At 46.6% G+C, this 26186-nt stretch overlaps 1 protein-coding gene across 1 annotated transcript in view; it reads right to left on the bottom strand.

The window, feature by feature from the left end:
• Nucleotides 1-25241, bottom strand: part of LOC127912216 (mucin-21-like) — a 65677-nt gene extending 40436 nt beyond the window's left edge. Inside the window, exon 1 of the mRNA XM_052481131.1 lies at nucleotides 24673-25241. Within this exon, the coding sequence (XP_052337091.1) occupies nucleotides 24673-25241 (569 nt within the window). The remainder of the gene's footprint in view (nucleotides 1-24672) is intronic.
• Between the last annotated feature and the right edge of the window lie 945 nt (nucleotides 25242-26186).

A 26186-nucleotide genomic window follows, 5' to 3' on the forward strand; every position in this document is an offset into this window, starting at 1 on the left:
GATACAGCTTGGAGTAAATAACATGAATCTGCCTGGGCTCTGACAGGGTTAGGACTAGATGGGATACAGCTTGGAGTAAATAACATGAATCTGCCTGGGCTCTGACAGGGTTAGGACTAGATGGGATACAGCTTGGAGTAAATAACATGAATCTGCCTGGGCTCTGACAGGGTTAGGACTAGATGGGATACAGCTTGGAGTAAATAACATGAATCTGCCTGGGCTCTGACAGGGTTAGGACTAGATGGGATACAGCTTGGAGTAAATAACATGAATCTGCCTGGGCTCTGACAGGGTTAGGACTAGATGGGATACAGCTTGGAGTAAATAACATGAATCTGCCTGGGCTCTGACAGGGTTAGGACTAGATGGGATACAGCTTGGAGTAAATAACATGAATCTGCCTGGGCTCTGACAGGGTTAGGACTAGATGGGATACAGCTTGGAGTAAATAACATGAATCTGCCTGGGCTCTGACAGGGTTAGGACTAGATGGGATACAGCTTGGGTAAATAACTCTGACAGGGTTAGGACTAGATGGGATACAGCTTGGAGTAAATAACATGAATCTGCCTGGGCTCTGACAGGGTTAGGACTAGATGGGATACAGCTTGGAGTAAATAACATGAATCTGCCTGGGCTCTGACAGGGTTAGGACTAGATGGGATACAGCTTGGAGTAAATAACATGAATCTGCCTGGGCTCTGACAGGGTTAGGACTAGATGGGATACAGCTTGGAGTAAATAACATGAATCTGCCTGGGCTCTGACAGGGTTAGGACTAGATGGGATACAGCTTGGAGTAAATAACATGAATCTGCCTGGGCTCTGACAGGGTTAGGACTAGATGGGATACAGCTTGGAGTAAATAACATGAATCTGCCTGGGCTCTGACAGGGTTAGGACTAGATGGGATACAGCTTGGAGTAAATAACATGAATCTGCCTGGGCTCTGACAGGGTTAGGACTAGATGGGATACAGCTTGGAGTAAATAACATGAATCTGCCTGGGCTCTGACAGGGTTAGGACTAGATGGGATACAGCTTGGAGTAAATAACATGAATCTGCCTGGGCTCTGACAGGGTTAGGACTAGATGGGATACAGCTTGGAGTAAATAACATGAATCTGCCTGGGCTCTGACAGGGTTAGGACTAGATGGGATACAGCTTGGAGTAAATAACATGAATCTGCCTGGGCTCTGACAGGGTTAGGACTAGATGGGATACAGCTTGGAGTAAATAACATGAATCTGCCTGGGCTCTGACAGGGTTAGGACTAGATGGGATACAGCTTGGAGTAAATAACATGAATCTGCCTGGGCTCTGACAGGGTTAGGACTAGATGGGATACAGCTTGGAGTAAATAACATGAATCTGCCTGGGCTCTGACAGGGTTAGGACTAGATGGGATACAGCTTGGAGTAAATAACATGAATCTGCCTGGGCTCTGACAGGGTTAGGACTAGATGGGATACAGCTTGGAGTAAATAACATGAATCTGCCTGGGCTCTGATTAGGACTAGATGGGATACAGCTTGGGTAAATAACATGAATCTGCCTGGGCTCTGACAGGGTTAGGACTAGATGGGATACAGCTTGGAGTAAATAACATGAATCTGCCTGGGCTCTGACAGGGTTAGGACTGGGATACAGCTCTGACTCTGACAGGGTTAGGACTAGATGGGATACAGCTTGGAGTAAATAACATGAATCTGCCTGGGCTCTGACAGGGTTAGGACTAGATGGGATACAGCTTGGAGTAAATAACATGAATCTGCCTGGGCTCTGACAGGGGGTTAGGACTAGATGGGATACAGCTTGGAGTAAATAACATGAATCTGCCTGGGCTCTGACAGGGTTAGGACTAGATGGGATACAGCTTGGAGTAAATAACATGAATCTGCCTGGGCTCTGACAGGGTTAGGACTAGATGGGATACAGCTTGGAGTAAATAACATGAATCTGCCTGGGCTCTGACAGGGTTAGGACTAGATGGGATACAGCTTGGAGTAAATAACATGAATCTGCCTGGGCTCTGACAGGGTTAGGACTAGATGGGATACAGCTTGGAGTAAATAACATGAATCTGCCTGGGCTCTGACAGGGTTAGGACTAGATGGGATACAGCTTGGAGTAAATAACATGAATCTGCCTGGGCTCTGGGTTAGGACTAGGGGATTAGGACTAGATGGGATACAGCTTGGAGTAAATAACATGAATCTGCCTGGGCTCTGACAGGGTTAGGACTAGATGGGATACAGCTTGGAGTAAATAACATGAATCTGCCTGGGCTCTGACAGGGTTAGGACTAGATGGGATACAGCTTGGAGTAAATAACATGAATCTGCCTGGGCTCTGACAGGGTTAGGACTAGATGGGATACAGCTTGGAGTAAATAACATGAATCTGCCTGGGCTCTGACAGGGTTAGGACTAGATGGGATACAGCTTGGAGTAAATAACATGAATCTGCCTGGGCTCTGACAGGGTTAGGACTAGATGGGATACAGCTTGGAGTAAATAACATGAATCTGCCTGGGCTCTGACAGGGTTAGGACTAGATGGGATACAGCTTGGAGTAAATAACATGAATCTGCCTGGGCTCTGACAGGGTTAGGACTAGATGGGATACAGTTAAATAACATGGACTAGATAGATGGATACAGCTTGGAGTAAATAACATGAATCTGCCTGGGCTCTGACAGGGTTAGGACTAGATGGGATACAGCTTGGAGTAAATAACATGAATCTGCCTGGGCTCTGACAGGGTTAGGACTAGATGGGATACAGCTTGGAGTAAATAACATGAATCTGACCTGGGCTCTGACAGGGTTAGGACTAGATGGGATACAGCTTGGAGTAAATAACATGAATCTGCCTGGGCTCTGACAGGGTTAGGACTAGATGGGATACAGCTTGGAGTAAATAACATGAATCTGCCTGGGCTCTGACAGGGTTAGGACTAGATGGGATACAGCTTGGAGTAAATAACATGAATCTGCCTGGGCTCTGACAGGGTTAGGACTAGATGGGATACAGCTTGGAGTAAATAACATGAATCTGCCTGGGCTCTGACAGGGTTAGGACTAGATGGGATACAGCTTGGAGTAAATAACATGAATCTGCCTGGGCTCTGACAGGGTTAGGACTAGATGGGATACAGCTTGGAGTAAATAACATGAATCTGCCTGGGCTCTGACAGGGTTAGGACTAGATGGGATACAGCTTGGAGTAAATAACATGAATCTGCCTGGGCTCTGACAGGGTTAGGACTAGATGGGATACAGCTTGGAGTAAATAACATGAATCTGCCTGGGCTCTGACAGGGTTAGGACTAGATGGGATACAGCTTGGAGTAAATAACATGAATCTGCCTGGGCTCTGACAGGGTTAGGACTAGATGGGATACAGCTTGGAGTAAATAACATGAATCTGCCTGGGCTCTGACAGGGTTAGGACTAGATGGGATACAGCTTGGAGTAAATAACATGAATCTGCCTGGGCTCTGACAGGGTTAGGACTAGATGGGATACAGCTTGGAGTAAATAACATGAATCTGCCTGGGCTCTGACAGGGTTAGGACTAGATGGGATACAGCTTGGAGTAAATAACATGAATCTGCCTGGGCTCTGACAGGGTTAGGACTAGATGGGATACAGCTTGGAGTAAATAACATGAATCTGCCTGGGCTCTGACAGGGTTAGGACTAGATGGGATACAGCTTGGAGTAAATAACATGAATCTGCCTGGGCTCTGACAGGGTTAGGACTAGATGGGATACAGCTTGGAGTAAATAACATGAATCTGCCTGGGCTCTGACAGGGTTAGGACTAGATGGGATACAGCTTGGAGTAAATAACATGAATCTGCCTGGGCTCTGACAGGGTTAGGACTAGATGGGATACAGCTTGGAGTAAATAACATGAATCTGCCTGGGCTCTGACAGGGTTAGGACTAGATGGGATACAGCTTGGAGTAAATAACATGAATCTGCCTGGGCTCTGACAGGGTTAGGACTAGATGGGATACAGCTTGGAGTAAATAACATGAATCTGCCTGGGCTCTGACAGGGTTAGGACTAGATGGGATACAGCTTGGAGTAAATAACATGAATCTGCCTGGGCTCTGACAGGGTTAGGACTAGATGGGATACAGCTTGGAGTAAATAACATGAATCTGCCTGGGCTCTGACAGGGTTAGGACTAGATGGGATACAGCTTGGAGTAAATAACATGAATCTGCCTGGGCTCTGACAGGGTTAGGACTAGATGGGATACAGCTTGGAGTAAATAACATGAATCTGCCTGGGCTCTGACAGGGTTAGGACTAGATGGGATACAGCTTGGATAAATAACAGAATCTTGGAGTAAATAACATGAATCTGCCTGGGCTCTGACAGGGTTAGGACTAGATGGGATACAGCTTGGAGTAAATAACATGAATCTGCCTGGGCTCTGACAGGGTTAGGACTAGATGGGATACAGCTTGGAGTAAATAACATGAATCTGCCTGGGCTCTGACAGGGTTAGGACTAGATGGGATACAGCTTGGAGTAAATAACATGAATCTGCCTGGGCTCTGACAGGGTTAGGACTAGATGGGATACAGCTTGGAGTAAATAACATGAATCTGCCTGGGCTCTGACAGGGTTAGGACTAGATGGGATACAGCTTGGAGTAAATAACATGAATCTGCCTGGGCTCTGACAGGGTTAGGACTAGATGGGATACAGCTTGGAGTAAATAACATGAATCTGCCTGGGCTCTGACAGGGTTAGGACTAGATGGGATACAGCTTGGAGTAAATAACATGAATCTGCCTGGGCTCTGACAGGGTTAGGACTAGATGGGATACAGCTTGGAGTAAATAACATGAATCTGCCTGGGTTAGGACTAGATGGGATACAGCTTGGAGTAAATAACATGAATCTGCCTGGGCTCTGACAGGGTTAGGACTAGATGGGATACAGCTTGGAGTAAATAACATGAATCTGCCTGGGCTCTGACAGGGTTAGGACTAGATGGGATACAGCTTGGAGTAAATAACATGAATCTGCCTGGGTTAGGACTAGATGGGATACAGCTTGGAGTAAATAACATGAATCTGCCTAGGCTCTGACAGGGTTAGGACTAGATGGGATACAGCCTAGACCCTTTGTCTGAACTCCAGCAGCCAGAGGAAGAGGTTCATTTATATTTTATATTTCAACAACCAAATTAGATTTTGAACTGAGAGCAAAATTAAATGGAAGGGGCAGAGAGTGGTGTGTGTGTGTGTGTGTGCGTGTGCGTGTGCGTGTGTGTGTGTGTGTGTGTGTGTGTGTGTGTGTGTGTGTGTGTGTGTGTGTGTGTGTGTGTGTGTGTGTGTGTGTGTGTGTGTGTGTGTGTGAGAGAGAGGTGGGGTGACAGGGAGATTCTCGTTTGGCCAAAAGACTGTCTTCTGTGAACCGGAGAGCGATGTGGTTGAGGACTGTGTCGATCAATTAGCAGGTGAACGGAAGACTGTCCTCCCCTCCTACACCAGCCACCTTTGAATCGAGGATACATGTGTATCCTACCACAGAGCAGGTTGGAAATCTACCACACTTTTGAATCTGCTGTTGTTTTGTCGGAAGAGAGAAATGTGCACGTTTTTTAAAACAATATGCTACTTATTAACTATGTGTTTAAAAAAAAATAATAATTAAGAAATATATAAATATATAAATATTAGGATGAGCAATTTATAAAAGGCCAGGGTGTTTTTTTACCTCCTCAAAGCTCCTCTGCTCAGCTGCTTCCTGTGTAAACTGTCACAACCAGGAAGTTTTTTATAGCAGTATTGTGGCAGGAGGCAGGCACATTGCGAGACAAATGTCCCCTTCAGGCCACCGTACAGCTCATCTCTGGGGTTACACAGATGTCCCCTTCAGGCCACCGTACAGCTCATCTCTGGGGTTACACAGATGTCCCCTTCAGGCCACCGTACAGCTCATCTCTGGGGTTACACAGATGTCCCCTTCAGGCCACCGTACAGCTCATCTCTGGGGTTACACAGATGTCCCCTTCAGGCCACCGTACAGAGCATCTCTGGGGTTACACAGATGTCCCCTTCAGGCCACCATACAGAGCATCTCTGGGGTTACACAGATGTCCCCTTCAGGCCACCGTACAGCTCATCTCTGGGGTTACACAGATGTCCCCTTCAGGCCACCGTACAGCTCATCTCTGGGGTTACACAGATGTCCCCTTCAGGCCACCGTACAGCTCATCTCTGGGGTTACACACAACAAATCAACAAGGAAACAGGAGGAGGAGAACTAAATGGACAGCCTCATATTCAGCGTCACTGCTGAAGACGCGTGTACTCTTCATCATCGTTATCTGACTCTTCGTCTTCTGTGTTTCTTTTTAACATAAGATCTGCTATTCTAAGAATGAATCCTACCAGCCTAAGACTGGGTCACATTGTGTACCGGTCACCGTGGGGCCTGGACGGGTGGAGCATTAGACACTGGAGGGATCGTTACATTGAATACAATACAATGCTATATAATGTCACTCACTCAAAGATATATCATAATGCCTGGACCAGCCCCCCTCCCTCCCAAGACCAACTGTAAATGATTGATTTGATTTGATTTTGACTGTGATGCATTTGGACAAAACAATGAGACTCTTCATCTGATCGGCATCCATACGTCATCTGATTAAATCCTTTATATCTGTGTGTGTGTGTGTGTGAGTAGTTCATTTATATTTCAACAACCAAATTACATTTTGAACTGAAGAGCAAAAATACATGTGAGGAAGAGAGTGTTGTGCTGCCACGGCATACCTCCCGTGTGTGCGTGTGCCTGTGCGTGTGTGTGTGTGTGTGTGTGTGTGTGTGTGTGTGTGTGTGTGTGTGTGTGTGTGTGTGTGTGTGTGTGTGTGTGTGTGTGTGTGTGTGTGTGTGTGTGTGTGTGCGCCTGTGTTTGTGTGTGTGTGCGCCTGTGTGTGTGTGTGTGTGTGTCAGCATTAATATGTGTCTATCCCAGTGACGGTTGGTGCCGTTTTAAGATGAGGGAGGATGAATATTATTTTTTTATGAGCACGGCCCTTATTTCTATTAGAGCATATTGAAAGGACTGTCATTCATATTCCATTCACCCAGTTCAATGTAACATTTATAGGTTTGGTTTGGTCTACTACATGATACTCTCATGTCAAGAAACAAATAGAGGTCTGGACCATAGAGACACATAGAGGTCTGGACCATAGAGACACATAGAGGTCTGGACCATAGAGACACATAGAGGTCTGGACCATAGAGACACATAGAGGTCTGGACCATAGAGACACATAGAGGTCAGGACCATAGAGACACATAGAGGTCTGGACCATAGAGACACATGGAGGTCTGGACCATAGAGACACATAGAGGTCTGGACCATAGAGACACATAGAGGTCTGGACCATAGAGACACATAGAGGTCTGGACCATAGAGACACATAGAGGTCTGGACCATAGAGACACATAGAGGTCTGGACCATAGAGACACATAGAGGTCTGGATCATAGAGACACATAGAGGGTCTGGACCATAGAGACACATAGAGGTCTGGACCATAGAGACACATAGAGGTCTGGATCATAGAGACACATAGAGGTCTGGATCATAGAGACACATAGAGGTCTGGACCATAGAGACACATAGAGGGTCTGGACCATAGAGACACATAGAGGTCTGGACCATAGAGACACATAGAGGTCTGGACCATAGAGACACATAGAGGTCTGGACCATAGAGACACATAGAGGTCTGGACCATAGAGACACATAGAGGTCTGGACCATAGAGACACATAGAAGTCTGGACCATAGAGACACATAGAGGTCTGGACCATAGAGACACATAGAGGTCTGGACCATAGAGACACATAGAGGTCTGGATCATAGAGACACACAGAGGTCTGGACCATAGAGACACATAGAGGTCTGGACCATAGAGACACATAGAAGTCTGGACCATAGAGACACATAGAGGTCTGGACCATAGAGACACATAGAGGTCTGGACCATAGAGACACATAGAGGTCTGGACCATAGAGACACATAGAGGTCTGGACCATAGAGACACATAGAGGTCTGGATCATAGAGACACATAGAGGTCTGGATCATAGAGACACATAGAGGTCTGGACCATAGAGACACATAGAGGGTCTGGATCATAGAGACACATAGAGGTCTAGACCATAGAGACACATAGAGGGTCTGGATCATAGAGACACATAGAGGTCTGGATCATAGAGACACATAGAGGTCTGGACCATAGAGACACATAGAGGTCTGGACCATAGAGACACATAGAGGTCTGAACCATAGAGACACATAGAGGTCTGGACCATAGAGACACATAGAGGTCTGGATCATAGAGACACATAGAGGTCTGGATCATAGAGACACATAGAGGTCTGGACCATAGAGACACATAGAGGTCTGGACCATAGAGACACATAGAGGTCTGGACCATAGAGACACATAGAGGTCTGGACCATAGAGACACATAGAGGTCTGGATCATAGAGACACATAGAGGTCTGGACCATAGAGACACATAGAGGTCTGGACCATAGAGACACATAGAGGTCTGGATCATAGAGACACATAGAGGTCTGGACCATAGAGACACATAGAGGTCTGGACCATAGAGACACATAGAGGTCTGGACCATAGAGACACATAGAGGTCTGGACCATAGAGACACATAGAGGTCTGGACCATAGAGACACATAGAGGTCTGGACCATAGAGACACATAGAGGTCTGGATCATAGAGACACATAGAGGTCTGGACCATAGAGACACATAGAGGTCTGGACCATAGAGACACATAGAGGTCTGGACCATAGAGACACATAGAGGTCTGGACCATAGAGACACATAGAGGTCTGGATCATAGAGACACATAGAGGTCTGGACCATAGAGACACATAGAGGTCTGGACCATAGAGACACATAGAGGTCTGGACCATAGAGACACATTAATCTGAATTAAAATTAAAATTAAATTGTGTCAAATACTATTAAACACAGTCCAGGTGTGTTTTAACATTTCAGCTGGAGATAATATAGTTGATATATTTCATCCAGACACTGAACACAAACATTTCTATTCTATTTGTGTGAATTATCAGAGAATAAATCAAGTTTTGAATTAAAGGGAACAAACACAGGAAACAGATTATGATTTATAGCCTGGGTTCTCGCTCTTGATCTCATAACCTTATACTTTTAACTAACATGTCTGTATATCTGTTCAGTGGTGTGTCAAGTAGCAGGACGGGTCAAGTAGAAGGAGACGGGTCAAGTAGAGTAGACTGTCAAGTAGCAGTAGAGACGGGTCAAGTAGAGTAGACTGGTCAAGTAGCAGTAGAGACGGGTCAAGTAGCAGTAGACTGGTCAAGTAGCAAGAGACGGGTCAAGTAGCAGTAGACGGGTCAAGTAGCAGGAGACGGGTCAAGTAGCAGTAGACGGGTCAAGTAGCAGGAGACGGGTCAAGTAGCAGTAGACGGGTCAAGTAGCAGGAGACGGGTCTAAGTGTCAAGTAGAAGGAGACAGGCTGAGGTCTATAACAGGCTGAGGGGCTGAGGTTTATAACAGGCTGAGGTCTAACATGCTGAGGTAACAGGCTGAGGTCTATAACAGGCTGAGGTCTAGGCTGAGGTCTATAACAGGCTGAGGTCTATAACAGGCTGAGGTTTATAAGGTCTAGGCTGAGGTCTATAACAGGCTGAGGTCTAGTAACATGCTGAGGTCTATAACAGGCTGAGGTCTATAACAGGCTGAGGTCTATAACAGCAGGTATAACAGGCTGAGGTCTATAACAGGCTGAGGTCTAAACAGGCTGAGGTCTATAACAGGCTGAGGTCTAGCAGTAACATGCTGAGGTCTATAACAGGCTGAGGTCTATAACAGGCTGAGGTCTATAACAGGCTGAGGTCTATAACAGGCTGAGGTCTATAACAGCTGAGTAACATGCTGGCTGAGGTCTATAACAGGCTGAGGTCTATAACAGGCTGAGGTCTATAACAGGCTGAGGTCTATAACAGGCTGAGGTCTATAACAGGCTGAGGTCTATAACAGGCTGAGGTCTAAACAGGCTGAGGTCTAGCAGTAACATGCTGAGGTCTATAACAGGCTGAGGTCTAGGTCTATAACAGGCTGAGGTCTATAACAGGCTGAGGTCTATAACAGGCTGAGGTCTAAACAGGCTGAGGTCTATAACAGGCTGAGGTCTAGCAGTAACATGCTGAGGTCTATAACAGGCTGAGGTCTAGCTGAGGTCTAACAGGCTGAGGTCTGGCTGAGGTCTGAGGTCTATAACAGGCTGAGGTCTATAACAGGCTGAGGTCTATAACAGGCTGAGGTCTATAACAGGCTGAGGTCTATAACAGGTCTATAACAGCTGAGGTCTAAACAGGCTGAGGTCTATAACAGGCTGAGGTCTATAACAGGCTGAGGTCTATAACAGGCTGAGGTCTATAACAGGCTGATAACAGGCTGAGGTCTATAACAGGCTGAGGTCAGGCTGAGGTCTAAGTAACAGGCTGAGGTCTATAACAGGCTGAGGTCTATAACTGAGGCTGAGGTCTAGCAGTAACAGGCTGAGGTCTATAACAGGCTGAGGTCTATAACAGGCTGAGGTCTATAACAGGCTGAGGTCTATAACAGGCTGAGGTCTAAACAGGCTGAGGTCTATAACAGGCTGAGGTCTATAACAGGCTGAGGTCTATAACAGGCTGAGGTCTAGTAACAGGCTGAGGTCTAGGCTGAGGTCTAACAGGGCTGAGGTCTATAATAACAGGCTGAGGTCTATAACAGGCTGAGGTCTATAACAGGCTGAGGTCTATAACAGGCTGAGGTCTATAACAGGCTGAGGTCTATAACAGGCTGAGGTCTAGCAGTAACAGGCTGAGGTCTATAACAGGCTGAGGTCTATGAGGTCTATAACAGGCTGAGGTCTATAACAGGCTGAGGTCTAGGCTGAGGTCTAACAGGCTGAGGTCTATAACAGGCTGAGGTCTATAACAGGCTGGTCTATAATAGGCTGAGGTCTAGCAGTAACATGCTGATAACAGGCTCTATAACAGGCTGAGGTCTATTACAGGCTGAGGTCTATAACAGGCTGAGGTCTATAACAGGCTGAGGTCTATAACAGGCTGAGGTCTATAACAGGCTGAGGTCTATAACAGGCTGAGGTCTATAACAGGCTGAGGTCTATAACAGGCTGAGGTCTATAACAGGCTCTATAACAGGCTGAGGTCTAAACAGGCTGAGGTCTATAACAGGCTGAGGTCTATAACAGGCTGAGGTCTATAACAGGCTGAGGTCTATAACAGGCTGAGGTCTAAACAGGCTGAGGTCTATAACAGGCTGAGGTCTAGCAGTAACAAGCTGAGGTCTATAACAGGCTGAGGTCTATAACAGGCTGAGGTCTATAACAGGCTGAGGTCTAGCTGAGTCTATTACAGGCTGAGGTCTATAACAGGCTGAGGTCTATAACAGGCTGAGGCTGAGGCTCTATAACAGGCTGAGGTCTAGCAGTAACAGGCTGAGGTCTATAACAGGCTGAGGTCTAAACAGGCTGAGGTCTATAACAGGCTGAGGTCTAGCAGTAACATGCTGAGGTCTATAACAGGCTGAGGTCTATAACAGGCTGAGGTCTATAACAGGCTGAGGTCTATAACAGGCTGAGGTCTATAACAGGCTGAGGTCTATAACAGGCTGAGGTCTATAACAGGCTGAGGTCTATAACAGGCTGAGGTCTATAACAGGCTGAGGTCTATAACAGGCTGAGGTCTATAACAGGCTGAGGTCTAGCAGTAACAGGCTGAGGTCTATAACAGGCTGATCTATAACAGGCTGAGGTCTATAACAGGCTGAGGTCTAGCAGTAACATGCTGAGGTCTAGCAGTAACATGCTGAGGTCTATAACAGGCTGAGGTCTATAACAGGCTGAGGTCTAGGCTGAGGTCTATAACAGGCTGAGGTCTATAACAGGCTGAGGTCTATAACAGGCTCTATAATAGGCTGAGGTCTATAACAGGCTGAGGTCTATAACATGCTGAGGTCTAGCAGTAACAGGCTGAGGTCTATAACAGGCTGAGGTCTAGCAGTAACAGGCTGAGGTCTATAACAGGCTGAGGTCTATAAGGTCTAGGCTGAGGTCTATAACAGGCTGAGGTCTATAACAGGCTGAGGTCTAGCTGAGTCTATAACAGGCTGAGGTCTATAACAGGCTGAGGTCTATAACAGGCTGAGGTCTATAACAGGCTGAGGTCTAGCAGTAACAGGCTGGCTGGTCTATAACAGGCTGAGGCTGAGTAACAGGCTCTATAACAGGCTGAGGTCTATAACAGGCTGAGGTCTACAGGCTGAGGTCTATAACAGGCTGAGGTCTATAACAGGCTGAGGTCTAAACAGGCTGAGGTCTATAACAGGCTGAGGTCTAAACAGGCTGAGGTCTAGGTCTATAACTGAGGTCTAGGCTGCTGAGGTCTAGCAGTAACAGGCTGAGGTCTATAACAGGCTGAGGTCTATAACAGGCTGAGGTCTATAACAGGCTGAGGTCTATAACAGGCTGAGGTCTATAACAGGCTGAGGTCTGGCTGAGGTCTAGCAGTAACAGGCTGAGGTCTATAACAGGCTGAGGTCTATAACAGGCTGAGGTCTATAACAGGCTGAGGTCTAGCAGTCTATGAGGTCTATAACAGGCTGAGGTCTATAACAGGCTGAGGTCTATAACAGGCTGAGGTCTATAACAGGCTGAGGTCTAACAGGCTGAGGTCTATAACAGGCTGAGGTCTATAACAGGCTGAGGTCTAGCGCAAGGCTGAGGGTCTATAACAGGCTGAGGTCTATAACAGGCTGAGGTCTATAACAGGCTGAGGTCTAACAGGCTGAGGTCTATAACAGGCTGAGGTCTATAACAGGCTGAGGTCTATAACAGGCTGAGGTCTATAACAGGCTGAGGTCTATAATAGGCTGAGGTCTATAACAGGCTGAGGTCTATAACAGGCTGAGGTCTAGCAGTAACATGCTGAGGTCTAGCAGTAACAGGCTGAGGTCTATAACAGGCTGAGGTCTATAACAGGCTGAGGTCTATAACAGGCTGAGGTCTAGGCTGAGGTCTAATAGGCTGAGGTCTATAACAGGCTGAGGTCTATAACAGGCTGAGGTCTATAACAGGCTGAGGTCTAAACAGGCTGAGGTCTATAACAGGCTGAGGTCTAGCAGTAACAGGCTGAGGTCTATAACAGGCTGAGGTCTATAACAGGCTGAGGTCTATAACAGGCTGAGGTCTAGGCTGAGGTCTATAACAGGCTGAGGGCTGAGGTCTATAACAGGCTGAGGTCTATACAGGCTGAGGTCTATAACAGGCTGAGGTCTATAACAGGCTGAGGTCTATAACAGGCTGAGGTCTAGCTGAGTAACAGGCTGAGGTCTATAACAGGCTGAGGGTCTATAACAGGCTGAGGTCTATAACAGGCTGAGGTCTATAACAGGAGGTCTGCAGGGCTCTATAACAGGCTGAGGTCTATAACAGGCTGAGGTCTATAACAGGCTGAGTAAACAGGCTGAGGTCTATAACAGGCTGAGGTCTATAACAGGCTGAGGTCTATAACAGGCTGAGGTCTAGCAGGTCTATAACAGGCTGAGGTCTACAGGCTGAGGTCTATAACAGGCTGAGGTCTAAACAGGCTGAGGTCTATAATAGGCTGAGGTCTATAACAGGCTGAGGTCTAGCAGTAACATGCTGAGGTCTATAACAGGCTGAGGTCTATAACAGGCTGGCTGAGGTCTAGCAGTAACAGGCTGAGGTCTAGCAGTAACAGGCTGAGGTCTATAACAGGCTGAGGTCTATAACAGGCTGAGGTCTATAACAGGCTGAGGTCTATAACAGGCTGAGGTCTATAACAGGCTATAACATGAGGTCTATAACAGGCTGAGGTCTAGCAGTAACAGACTGAGGTCTAGTAACAGGCTGAGGTCTACATGCTGAGGTCTAGCAGTAAACAGGCTGAGGTCTATAACAGGCTGAGGTCTATAACAGGCTGAGGTCTATAACAGGCTGAGGTCTATAACAGGCTGAGGTCTATAACAGGCTGAGGTCTATAAGAGGCTGAGGTCTAGCTGAGTAACATGCTGAGGTCTAGTAACAGGCTGAGTAACAGGCTGAGGTCTATTACAGGCTGAGGTCTATAACAGGCTGAGGTCTATAACAGGCTGAGGTCTATAACAGGCTGAGGTCTATAACAGGCTGAGGTCTATAACAGGCTGAGGTCTAAACAGGCTGAGGTCTATAACAGGCTGAGGTCTAGCAGTAACAGGCTGAGGTCTATAACAGGCTGAGGTCTATAACAGGCTGAGGTCTAGCAGTAACAGGCTGAGGTCTATAACAGGCTGAGGTCTATAACAGGCTGAGGTCTATTACAGGCTGAGGTCTATAACAGGCTGAGGTCTATAACAGGCTGAGGTCTATAACAGGCTGAGGTCTATAAGAGGCTGAGGTCTAGGCTGAGTAAACAGGCTGAGGTCTAGGCTGAGTCTAACTGAGGCTGGCTGAGGTCTATAACAGGCTGAGGTCTATAACAGGCTGAGGTCTATAACAGGCTGAGGTCTATAACAGGCTGAGGTCTATAACAGGCTGAGGTCTATAACAGGCTGAGGTCTAGCAGTAACAGGCTGAGGTCTATAACAGGCTGAGGTCTATAACAGGCTGAGGTCTAGCAGTAACAGGCTGAGATCTATAACAGGCTGAGGTCTATAACAGGCTGAGGTCTGAGGTCTATAACAGGCTGAGGTCTATAACAGGCTGAGGTCTATAACAGGCTGAGGTCTAACAGGCTGAGGTCTATAACAGGCTGAGGTCTAAAACAGGTCTGAGGTCTATAACAGGCTGAGGTCTATAACAGGGCTGAGGTCTATAACAGGCTGAGGTCTATAACAGGCTGAGGTCTATAACAGGCTCTATAACAGGCTGAGGTCTATAACAGCTGAGTCTATACAGGCTGAGGTCTATAACAGGCTGAGGTCTATAACAGGCTGAGGTCTATAACAGGCTGAGGTCTATAACAGGCTGAGGTCTATAACAGGCTGAGGTCTATAACAGGCTGAGGTAACAGGCTGAGGTGAGGTCTATAACAGGCTGAGGTCTATAACAGGCTGAGGTCTATAACAGGCAGGTCTATAACTGAGGTCTAGGCTGAGTAACAGGCTGAGGTCTATAACAGGCTGAGGTCTATAACAGGCTGAGGTCTATGAGGTCTATAACAGGCTGAGGTCTATAACAGGCTGAGGTCTATAACAGGCTGAGGTCTAGCAGTAACAGGCTGAGGTCTATAACAGGCTGAGGTCTATAACAGGCTGAGGTCTCAGGCTGAGGTCTATAACAGGCTGAGGTCTATAACAGGCTGAGGTCTATAACAGGCTGAGGTCTAGCAGTAACAGGCTGAGGTCTATAACAGGCTGAGGTCTACAGGCTGAGGTCTATAACAGGCTGAGGTCTATAACAGGCTGAGGTCTATAACAGGCTGAGGTCTATAACAGGCTGAGGTCTAACAGACTGAGGTCAGCTGAGGTAACAGGCTGAGGTCTATAACAGGCTGAGGTCTATAACAGGCTGAGGTCTATAAGAGGCTCTATAACAGGCTGAGGTCTATAACAGGCTGAGGTCTATAACAGGCTGAGGTCTATAACAGGTCTATAACAGGCTGAGGTCTATAACAGGCTGAGGTCTATAACAGCTGAGGTCTAGCAGTAACAGACTGAGGTCTATAACAGGCTGAGGTCTATAACAGGCTGAGGTCTATAACAGGCTGAGGTCTATAACAGGCTGAGGTCTATAACAGGCTGAGGTCTAGGCTGAGGTCTATAACAGGCTGAGGTCTAGGTCTATAACAGGCTGAGGTCTATAACAGGCTGAGGTCTATAACAGGCTGAGGTCTAACAAGCTGAGGTCTATAACAGGCTGAGGTCTAGGCTGAGGTCTATAACAGGCTGAGGTCTAGCAGTAACAGACTGAGGTCTATAACAGGCTGAGGTCTATAACAGGCTGAGGTCTATAACAGGCTGAGGTCTATAACAGGCTGAGGTCTATAACAGGCTGAGGTCTATAACAGGCTGAGGTCTATAACAGGCTGAGGTCTATAACAGTGAACAGGCTGAGGTCTATAACAGGCTGAGGTCTATAACAGGCTGAGGTCTATAACAGTGAGGTCTACATAACAGGCTGAGGTCTATAACAGGCTGAGGTCTATAACAGGCTGAGGTCTATAACAGGCTGCTATAACAGAGGTCTAGCAGTAACAGACTGAGGTCTGCAGTAACAGGCTGAGGTCTATAACAGGCAGGTAACAGGCTGAGGTCTATAACAGGCTGAGGTCTATAACAGGCTGAGGTCTATAACAGGCTGAGGTCTATAACAGGAGGTCTGGCTGAGGTCTATAACAGGCTGAGGTCTATAACAGGCTGAGGTCTATAACAGGCTGAGGTCTAGCAGTAACAGGCTGGCTGAGGTCTATAACAGGCTGAGGTCTATAACAGGCTGAGGTCTAGCAGTAACAGGAGGTCTAGAGGCTGAGGTCTATAACAGGCTGAGGTCTATAACAGGCTGAGGTCTAGTCTATAACAGGCTGAGGTCTATAACAGGCTGAGGTCTATAACAGGCTGAGGTCTATAACAGGCTGAGGTCTATAACAGGCTGAGGTCTATAACAGGCTGAGGTCTATAACAGGCTGAGGTCTAGCAGTAACAGGCTGAGGTCTATAACAGGCTGAGGTCTAGGGCTGAGGTCTATAACAGGCTGAGGTCTATAACAGGCTGAGGTCTATAACAGGCTGAGGTCTATAACAGGCTGAGGTCTAGCAGTAACAGGCTGAGGTCTATAACAGGCTGAGGTCTATAACAGGCTGAGGTCTATAACAGGCTGAGGTCTATAACAGGCTGAGGTCTATAACAGGCTGAGGTCTAGCAGTAACAGGCTGAGGTCTATAACAGGCTGAGGTCTATAACAGGCTGAGGTCTATAACAGGCTGAGGTCTATAACAGGCTGAGGTATAACAGGCTGCTATAACAGGCTGAGGTCTATAACAGGCTGAGGTCTATAACAGGCTGAGGTCTATAACAGGCTGAGGTCTATAACAGCTGAGGTCTATAACAGGCTGAGGTCTATAATAACAGGCTGAGGTCTATAACAGGCTGAGGTCTGCAGTAACAGTCTATAACAGGCTGAGGTCTATAACAGGCTGGCTGAGGTCTATAACAGGCTGAGGTCTATAACAGGCTGAGGTCTATAACAGGCTGAGGTCTAGCAGTAACAGGCTGAGGTCTAGCAGTAACAGGCTGAGGTCTATAACAGGCTGAGGTCTATAACAGGCTGAGGTCTATAACAGGCTGAGGTCTATAACAGGCTGAGGTCTATAACAGGCTGAGGTCTAGCAACAGGCTGAGGTCTAACATGCTGAGGTCTATAACAGGCTGAGGTCTATAACAGGCTGAGGTCTATAACAGGCTGAGGTCTATAACAGGCTGAGGTCTAGCAGTAACAGGCTGAGGTCTATAACAGGCTGAGGTCTATAACAGCTGAGTCTAACATGCTGAGGTCTATAACAGGCTGAGGTCTATAACAGGCTGAGGTCTATAACAGGCTGAGGTCTATAACAGGCTGAGGGCTGAGGTCTATAACAGGCTGAGGTCTATAACAGGCTGAGGTCTATAACAGGCTGAGGTCTATAACAGGCTGAGGTCTGATAACAGGCTCTAGCAGTAACAGGCTGAGGTCTATAACAGGCTGAGGTCTATAACAGGCTGAGGTCTATAACAGGCTGAGGTCTATAACAGGCTGAGGTCTATAACAGGCTGAGGTCTATAACAGGCTGAGGTCTAAACAGGCTGAGGTCTATAACAGGCTGAGGTCTAGGCAGTAACAGGCTGAGGTCTATCTAACAGGCTGAGGTCTATAACAGGCTGAGGTCTAGCAGTAAACAGGCTGAGGTCTATAACAGGCTGAGGTCTATAACAGGCTGAGGTCTATAACAGGCTGAGGTCTATAACAGGCTGAGGTCTATAACAGGAGGTCTGAGGTCTATAACAGGCTGAGGTCTATAACAGGCTGAGGTCTAGGCTGAGTAAACATGCTGAGGTCTAGCAGTAACAGGCTGAGGTCTATAACAGGCTGAGGTCTATAACAGGCTGAGGTCTATAACAGGCTGAGGTCTATAACAGGCTGAGGTCTATAACAGGCTGAGGTCTATAACAGGCTGAGGTCTAGCAGTAACAGGCTGAGGTCTATAACAGGCTGAGGCTATAACAGAGGTCTATAACAGGCTGAGGTCTAGCAGTAACAGGCTGAGGTCTATAACAGGCTGAGGTCTATAACAGGCTGAGGTCTATAACAGGCTGAGGTCTATAACAGGCTGAGGTCTATAACAGGCTGAGGTCTATAACAGGCTGAGGTCTATAACAGGCTGAGGTCTATAACAGGCTGAGGTCTATAACAGGCTGAGGTCTATAACAGGCTGAGGTCTATAACAGGCTGAGGTCTAGCAGTAACAGACAGGTCTAGCAGTAACAGACTGAGGTCTAGCAGTAACATGCTGAGGTCTAACAGGCTGAGGTCTATAACAGGCTGAGGTCTATAACATGCTGAGGTCTATAACAGGCTGAGGTCTATAACAGGCTGAGGTCTATAACAGGCTGAGGTCTATAACAGGCTGAGGTCTAGCAGTAACAGACTGAGGTCTAGGCTGAGGTCTAACAGAGGCTGAGGTCTAGCAGTAACAGGCTGAGGTCTATAACAGGCTGAGGTCTATAACAGGCTGAGGTCTATAACAGGCTGAGGTCTATAACAGGCTGAGGTCTATAACAGGCTGAGTAACAGGCTGAGGTCTAGCAGTAACAGGCTCTATAACAGGCTGAGGTCTATAACAGGCTGAGGTCTATAACAGGCTGAGGTCTATAACAGGCTGAGGTCTATAACAGGCTGAGGTCTATAACAGGCTGAGGTGGCTGAGGTCTAGTAACAAGCTGAGGTCTATAACAGGCTGAGGTCTATAACAGGCTGAGGTCTATAACAGGCTGAGGCTGAGGTCTATAACAGGCTGAGGTCTATAACAGGCTGAGGTCTAGCAGTAACAGGCTGAGGTCTATAACAGGCTGAGGTCTATAACAGGCTGAGGTCTATAACAGGCTGAGGTCTATAACAGGCTGAGGTCTATAACATGCTGAGGTCTATAACAGGCTGAGGTCTATAACAGGCTCTAGCTGAGTAAACAGACTGAGGTCTATAACAGGCTGAGGTCTATAACAGGCTGAGGTCTATAACAGGCTGAGGTCTATAACAGACTGAGGGCTGAGGTCTAGCAGTAACAGGCTGAGGTCTATAACAGGCTGAGGTCTATAACAGGCTGAGGTCTATAACATGCTGAGGTCTATAACAGGCTGAGGTCTAGCAGTAACAGACTGAGGTCTATAACAGCTGAGTAACAGACTGAGGTCTATAACAGGCTGAGGTCTATAACTGAGGTCTAGGCAGGAGGTCTATAACAGGCTGAGGTCTATAACAGGCTCTCTATAACAGGCTGAGGTCTATAACAGGCTGAGGTCTAGCAGTAACAAGCTGCAGGTCTATAACAGGCTGAGGTCTATAAACAGGCAGTAACAGGCTGAGGTCTATAATAGGCTGAGGTCTATAACAGGCTGAGGTCTAGCAGTAACATGCTATAACGGCTGAGGTCTATAACAGGCTGAGGTCTATAACAGGCTGAGGTCTATAACAGGCTGAGGTCTAGCAGTAACATGCTGAGGTCTAGCAGTAACATGCTGAGGTCTATAACAGGCTGAGGTCTATAACAGGCTGAGGTCTAGCAGTAACAGGCTGAGAGGTCTATAACAGGCTGAGGTCTATAACAGGCTGAGGTCTATAACATGCTGAGGTCTATAACAGGCTGAGGTCTATAACAGGCTGAGGTCTATAACATGCTGAGGTCTATAACAGGCTGAGGTCTAGCAGTAACAGACTGAGGTCTAGCAGTAACAGACTGAGGTCTAGCAGTAACAGACTGAGGTCTATAACAGGCTGAGGTCTATAACAGGCTGAGGTCTATAACAGGCTGAGGTCTATAACAGGCTGAGGTCTAGCAGTAACAGGCTGAGGTCTATAACAGGCTGAGGTCTATAACAGGCTGAGGTCTATAACAGGCTGAGGTCTATAACAGGCTGAGGTCTATAACAGGCTGAGGTGTAGCAGTAACAAGCTGAGGTCTATAACAGGCTGAGGTCTATAACAGGCTGAGGTCTATAACAGACTGAGGTCTAGCAGTAACAGGCTGAGGTCTATAACAGGCTGAGGTCTATAACAGGCTGAGGTCTATAACAGGCTGAGGTCTATAACAGGCTGAGGTCTATAACATGCTGAGGTCTATAACAGGCTGAGGTCTAGCAGTAACAGACTGAGGTCTATAACAGGCTGAGGTCTATAACAGGCTGAGGTCTATAACAGGCTGTGGTCTATAACAGACTGAGGTCTAGCAGTAACAGGCTGAGGTCTATAACAGGCTGAGGTCTATAACAGGCTGAGGTCTATAACAGGCTGAGGTCTATAACATGCTGAGGTCTATAACAGGCTGAGGTCTAGCAGTAACAGACTGAGGTCTAGCAGTAACAGACTGAGGTCTATAACAGGCTGAGGTCTATAACAGGCTGAGGTCTATAACAGGCTGAGGTCTATAACAGGCTGAGGTCTATAACAGGCTGAGGTCTAGCAGTAACAAGCTGAGGTCTATAACAGGCTGAGGTCTAGCAGTAACAGGCTGAGGTCTATAATAGGCTGAGGTCTAGCAGTAACAGGCTGAGGTCTAGCAGTAACATGCCGAGGTCTATAACAGGCTGAGGTCTATAACAGGCTGAGGTCTATAACAGGCTGAGGTCTAGCAGTAACATGCTGAGGTCTAGCAGTAACATGCTGAGGTCTATAACAGGCTGAGGTCTATAACAGGCTGAGGTCTAGCAGTAACAGGCTGAGAGGTCTATAACAGGCTGAGGTCTATAACAGGCTGAGGTCTATAACATGCTGAGGTCTATAACAGGCTGAGGTCTATAACAGGCTGAGGTCTATAACATGCTGAGGTCTATAACAGGCTGAGGTCTAGCAGTAACAGACTGAGGTCTAGCAGTAACAGACTGAGGTCTAGCAGTAACAGACTGAGGTCTATAACAGGCTGAGGTCTATAACAGGCTGAGGTCTATAACAGGCTGAGGTCTATAACAGGCTGAGGTCTAGCAGTAACAGGCTGAGGTCTATAACAGGCTGAGGTCTATAACAGGCTGAGGTCTATAACAGGCTGAGGTCTATAACAGGCTGAGGTCTATAACAGGCTGAGGTCTATAACAGGCTGAGGTGTAGCAGTAACAAGCTGAGGTCTATAACAGGCTGAGGTCTATAACAGACTGAGGTCTAGCAGTAACAGGCTGAGGTCTATAACAGGCTGAGGTCTATAACAGGCTGAGGTCTATAACAGGCTGAGGTCTATAACAGGCTGAGGTCTATAACATGCTGAGGTCTATAACAGGCTGAGGTCTAGCAGTAACAGACTGAGGTCTATAACAGGCTGAGGTCTATAACAGGCTGAGGCTGAGTCTATAACAGGCTGTGGTCTATAACAGACTGAGGTCTAGCAGTAACAGGCTGAGGTCTATAACAGGCTGAGGTCTATAACAGGCTGAGGTCTATAACAGGCTGAGGTCTATAACATGCTGAGGTCTATAACAGGCTGAGGTCTAGCAGTAACAGACTGAGGTCTAGCAGTAACAGACTGAGGTCTATAACAGGCTGAGGTCTATAACAGGCTGAGGTCTATAACAGGCTGAGGTCTATAACAGGCTGAGGTCTATAACAGGCTGAGGTCTAGCAGTAACAAGCTGAGGTCTATAACAGGCTGAGGTCTAGCAGTAACAGGCTGAGGTCTATAATAGGCTGAGGTCTATAACAGGCTGAGGTCTAGCAGTAACATGCCGAGGTCTATAACAGGCTGAGGTCTATAACAGGCTGAGGTCTATAACAGGCTGAGGTCTAGCAGTAACATGCTGAGGTCTAGCAGTAACATGCTGAGGTCTATAACAGGCTGAGGTCTATAACAGGCTGAGGTCTAGCAGTAACAGGCTGAGAGGTCTATAACAGGCTGAGGTCTATAACAGGCTGAGGTCTAGCAGTAACATGCTGAGGTCTATAACAGGCTGAGGTCTAGCAGTAACATGCTGAGGTCTATAACAGGCTGAGGTCTATAACAGGCTGAGGTCTAGCAGTAACATGCTGAGGTCTAGCAGTAACATGCTGAGGTCTATAACAGGCTGAGGTCTATAACAGGCTGAGGTCTATAACAGGCTGGGTCTATAACAGGCTGAGGTCTAGCAGTAACATGTTGAGGTCTATAACAGGCTGAGGTCTATAACAGGCTGAGGTCTAGCAGTAACATGCTGAGGTCTAGCAGTAACATGCTGAGGTCTATAACAGGCTGAGGTCTATAACAGGCTGAGGTCTATAACATGCTGAGGTCTAGCAGTAACAGACTGAGGTCTAGCAGTAACAGACTGAGGTCTATAACAGGCTGAGGTCTAGCAGTAACATGCTGAGGTCTAGCAGTAACAGACTGAGGTCTAGCAGTAACATGCTGAGGTCTAGCAGTAACAGACTGAGGTCTAGCAGTAACATGCTGTGGTCTAGCAGTAACATGCTGAGGTCTATAACAGGCTGAGGTCTATAACATGCTGTGGTCTAGCAGTAACATGCTGAGGTCTATAACATGCTGAGGTCTATAACATGCTGAGGTCTAGCAGTAACATGCTGAGGTCTAGCAGTAACATGCTGAGTCTAGCAGTAACATGCTGAGGTCTAGCAGTAACATGCTGAGGTCTATAACAGGCTGAGGTCTATAACAGGCTGAGGTCTATAACATGCTGAGGTCTAGCAGTAACAGACTGAGGTCTAGCAGTAACATGCTGAGGTCTAGCAGTAACAGACTGAGGTCTAGCAGTAACATGCTGAGGTCTAGCAGTAACATGCTGAGGTCTAGCAGTAACAGACTGAGGTCTAGCAGTAACAGACAGGTCTAGCAGTAACAGACTGAGGTCTAGCAGTAACAGACTGAGGTCTAGCAGTAACAGACAGGTCTAGCAGTAACAGACTGAGGTCTAGCAGTAACATGCTGAGGTCTAGCAGTAACATGCTGAGGTCTAGCAGTAACAGACTGAGGTCTAGCAGTAACAGACAGGTCTAGCAGTAACAGACTGAGGTCTAGCAGTAACATGCTGAGGTCTAGCAGTAACATGCTGAGGTCTAGCAGTAACATGCTGAGGTCTAGCAGTAACATGCTGAGGTCTAGCAGTAACAGACTGAGGTCTAGCAGTAACAGACAGGTCTAGCAGTAACAGACTGAGGTCTAGCAGTAACATGCTGAGGTCTAGCAGTAACATGCTGAGGTCTAGCAGTAACAGACTGAGGTCTATAACAGGCTGAGGTCTAGCAGTAACAGACAGGTCTAGCAGTAACAGACTGAGGTCTAGCAGTAACATGCTGAGGTCTAGCAGTAACAGACTGAGGTCTAGCAGTAACAGACAGGTCTAGCAGTAACAGACAGGTCTAGTGTGAACTGTTGGTTATTCAATATGTTCGTTCAGTTCATTGGGTTGACAGTTGCTGCCACCTGACTCCTTTTACTGCTACGCTAGTGACAATCCGCTGGTACTACGGCTGTCGTGTGTTTGTGTGTGTGTGTGTGTGTGCGTGTTGCGTGTGTATGTGTGTGTGTGTGTGTGTGTGTGTGTGTGTGTGTGTGTGTGTGTGTGTGCGTGTTGCGTGTGTGTGTGCGTGTTGCGTGTGTGTGTGTGTGTGTGTGTTGCGTGTGTGTGTGTGTTGCGTGTGTGTGTGTGTGTGTGTGTTGTGTGTGTGTGTGTGTGTTGCGTGTGTGTGTGCGTGTGTGTGTGCGTGTGTTGCGTGTTGCGTGTTGCGTGTGTGTGTGTGTGTGTGTGTGTGTGTGTGTGTGTGTGTGTGTGTGTGTGTGTGTGTGTGTGTGTGTGTGTTGCGTGCGTGCGTGCGTGCGTGCGTGCGTGTGTGTGTGTGTGTGTGCTCACGTGCCTACATGCCTCCTTGCGTTTTATTTATATATTGAACCAGGTAAGTTGTCTGAGAACACATTCTGATTTACAGCAACGACCTGGGGAATAGTTACAGGGGAGAGGAGGAGGAGGGGGGAATGAATGAGCCAATTGGAAACTGGGGAGGATTAGGTGGCCATGATGGTATGAAGGAAATGTATCCATGGACATCGTAGTTAACACCCCTACAATTACGATAAGTGCCACGGACTCTTTAGTGACCACAGAGAGTCAGGATACCCGTTTAACGTTCCATCCGACACACACGATACACAGGGCAATGTCCCCATCACCGCCCTGGGGCATTGGGTTGTGTTCGGCGGGGGGAGACATCATCCACCCGATGACAAGTATCATTAACCCCAGCTGCTCAGCCCGCTCTTCTGTCATGTGGGAGAAAGAGGAGGAGAGAGTGAGGAGGAGAGAGAGGTGAGAGAGAGGACATGTTTCATCACCCCTGGGGGGGTGGAAGCCCTGGAATGTTCTTTGTTAACCACAGACTCCAGGGTAAAGTCATCCTGAACCACAGATTCCAGGGTAAAGTCATCCTGAACCACAGACTCCAGGGTAAAGTCATCCTGAACCAGGGTAAAGTCATCCTGAACCACAGACTCCAGGGTAAAGTCATCCTGAACCACAGACTCCAGGGTAAAGTCATCCTGAACCACAGACTCCAGGGTAAAGTCATCCTGAACCAGGGTAAAGTCATCCTGAACCACAGACTCCAGGGTAAAGTCATCCTGAACCACAGACTCCAGGGTAAAGTCATCCTGAACCACAGACTCCAGGGTAAAGTCATCCTGAACCACAGACTCCAGGGTAAAGTCATCCTGAACCACAGACTCCAGGGTAAAGTCATCCTGAACCACAGACTCCAGGGTAAAGTCATCCTGAACCACAGACTCCAGGGTAAAGTCATCCTGAACCACAGGCTCCAGGGTAAAGTCATCCTGAACCACAGACTCCTGGGTAAAGTCATCCTGAACCACAGGCTCCAGGGTAAAGTCATCCTGAAGCCAAAAATCGGGTGCTTCATTGTTCCAGGATGTTTCCTCAGACACTGTCCTCATTGTGCGTTGACACAAATATACTTACCAATATATACCACAAAATATATCTACCAATATATACCACAAAATATATACCAATATATACCACAAATATATCTACCAATATATACCACAAAATATATATACCAATATATACCACAAATATATCTATCAATATATACCACAAATATACTTACCAATATATACCACAAAATATATCTACCAATATATACCACAAAATATATCTACCAATATATACCACAAAATATATACCAATATATACCACAAATATATCTACCAATATATACCACAAAATATATCTACCAATATATACCACAAATATATCTATCAATATATACCACAAATATACTTACCAATATATACCACAAAATATATCTACCAATATATACCACAAAATATATCTACCAATATATACCGCAAATACACTTACCAATATATACCACAAATATATCTACCAATATATACTACAAATATACTTACCAATATACCACACATATACCTACCAATATATACCACAAAATATATCTACCAATATATACCACAAATATATCTACCAATATATACCACAAAATATATCTACCAATATATACACAAATATATATCTACCAATATGTACCACAAACATATCTACCAATATATACCACAAATATATCTATCAATATATACCACAAATATATATATCAATATATACCACAAATATATATATACGAATATGTACCACAAATATATCTACCAATATATATACCACAAATATATCTACCAATAGAAACACCAGGATCTGGGCCTGGTCAATTTGAGCTGGCTTTTTTTTTTCTCGCGCGGCTTATTTCGATGTGGTGGCAAGTAACTGTACTTCAAAACTGCAAAACAAACATTTACACTTCAAATCCACAAACTTTCCTCTAACCTTAATCTATCAGCTAACCTCTCTCTCACCTTGCCGGA

Source organism: Oncorhynchus keta, chromosome 26, assembly GCF_023373465.1.
Source record: "Oncorhynchus keta strain PuntledgeMale-10-30-2019 chromosome 26, Oket_V2, whole genome shotgun sequence".
Lineage (NCBI taxonomy): Eukaryota > Metazoa > Chordata > Actinopteri > Salmoniformes > Salmonidae > Oncorhynchus > Oncorhynchus keta.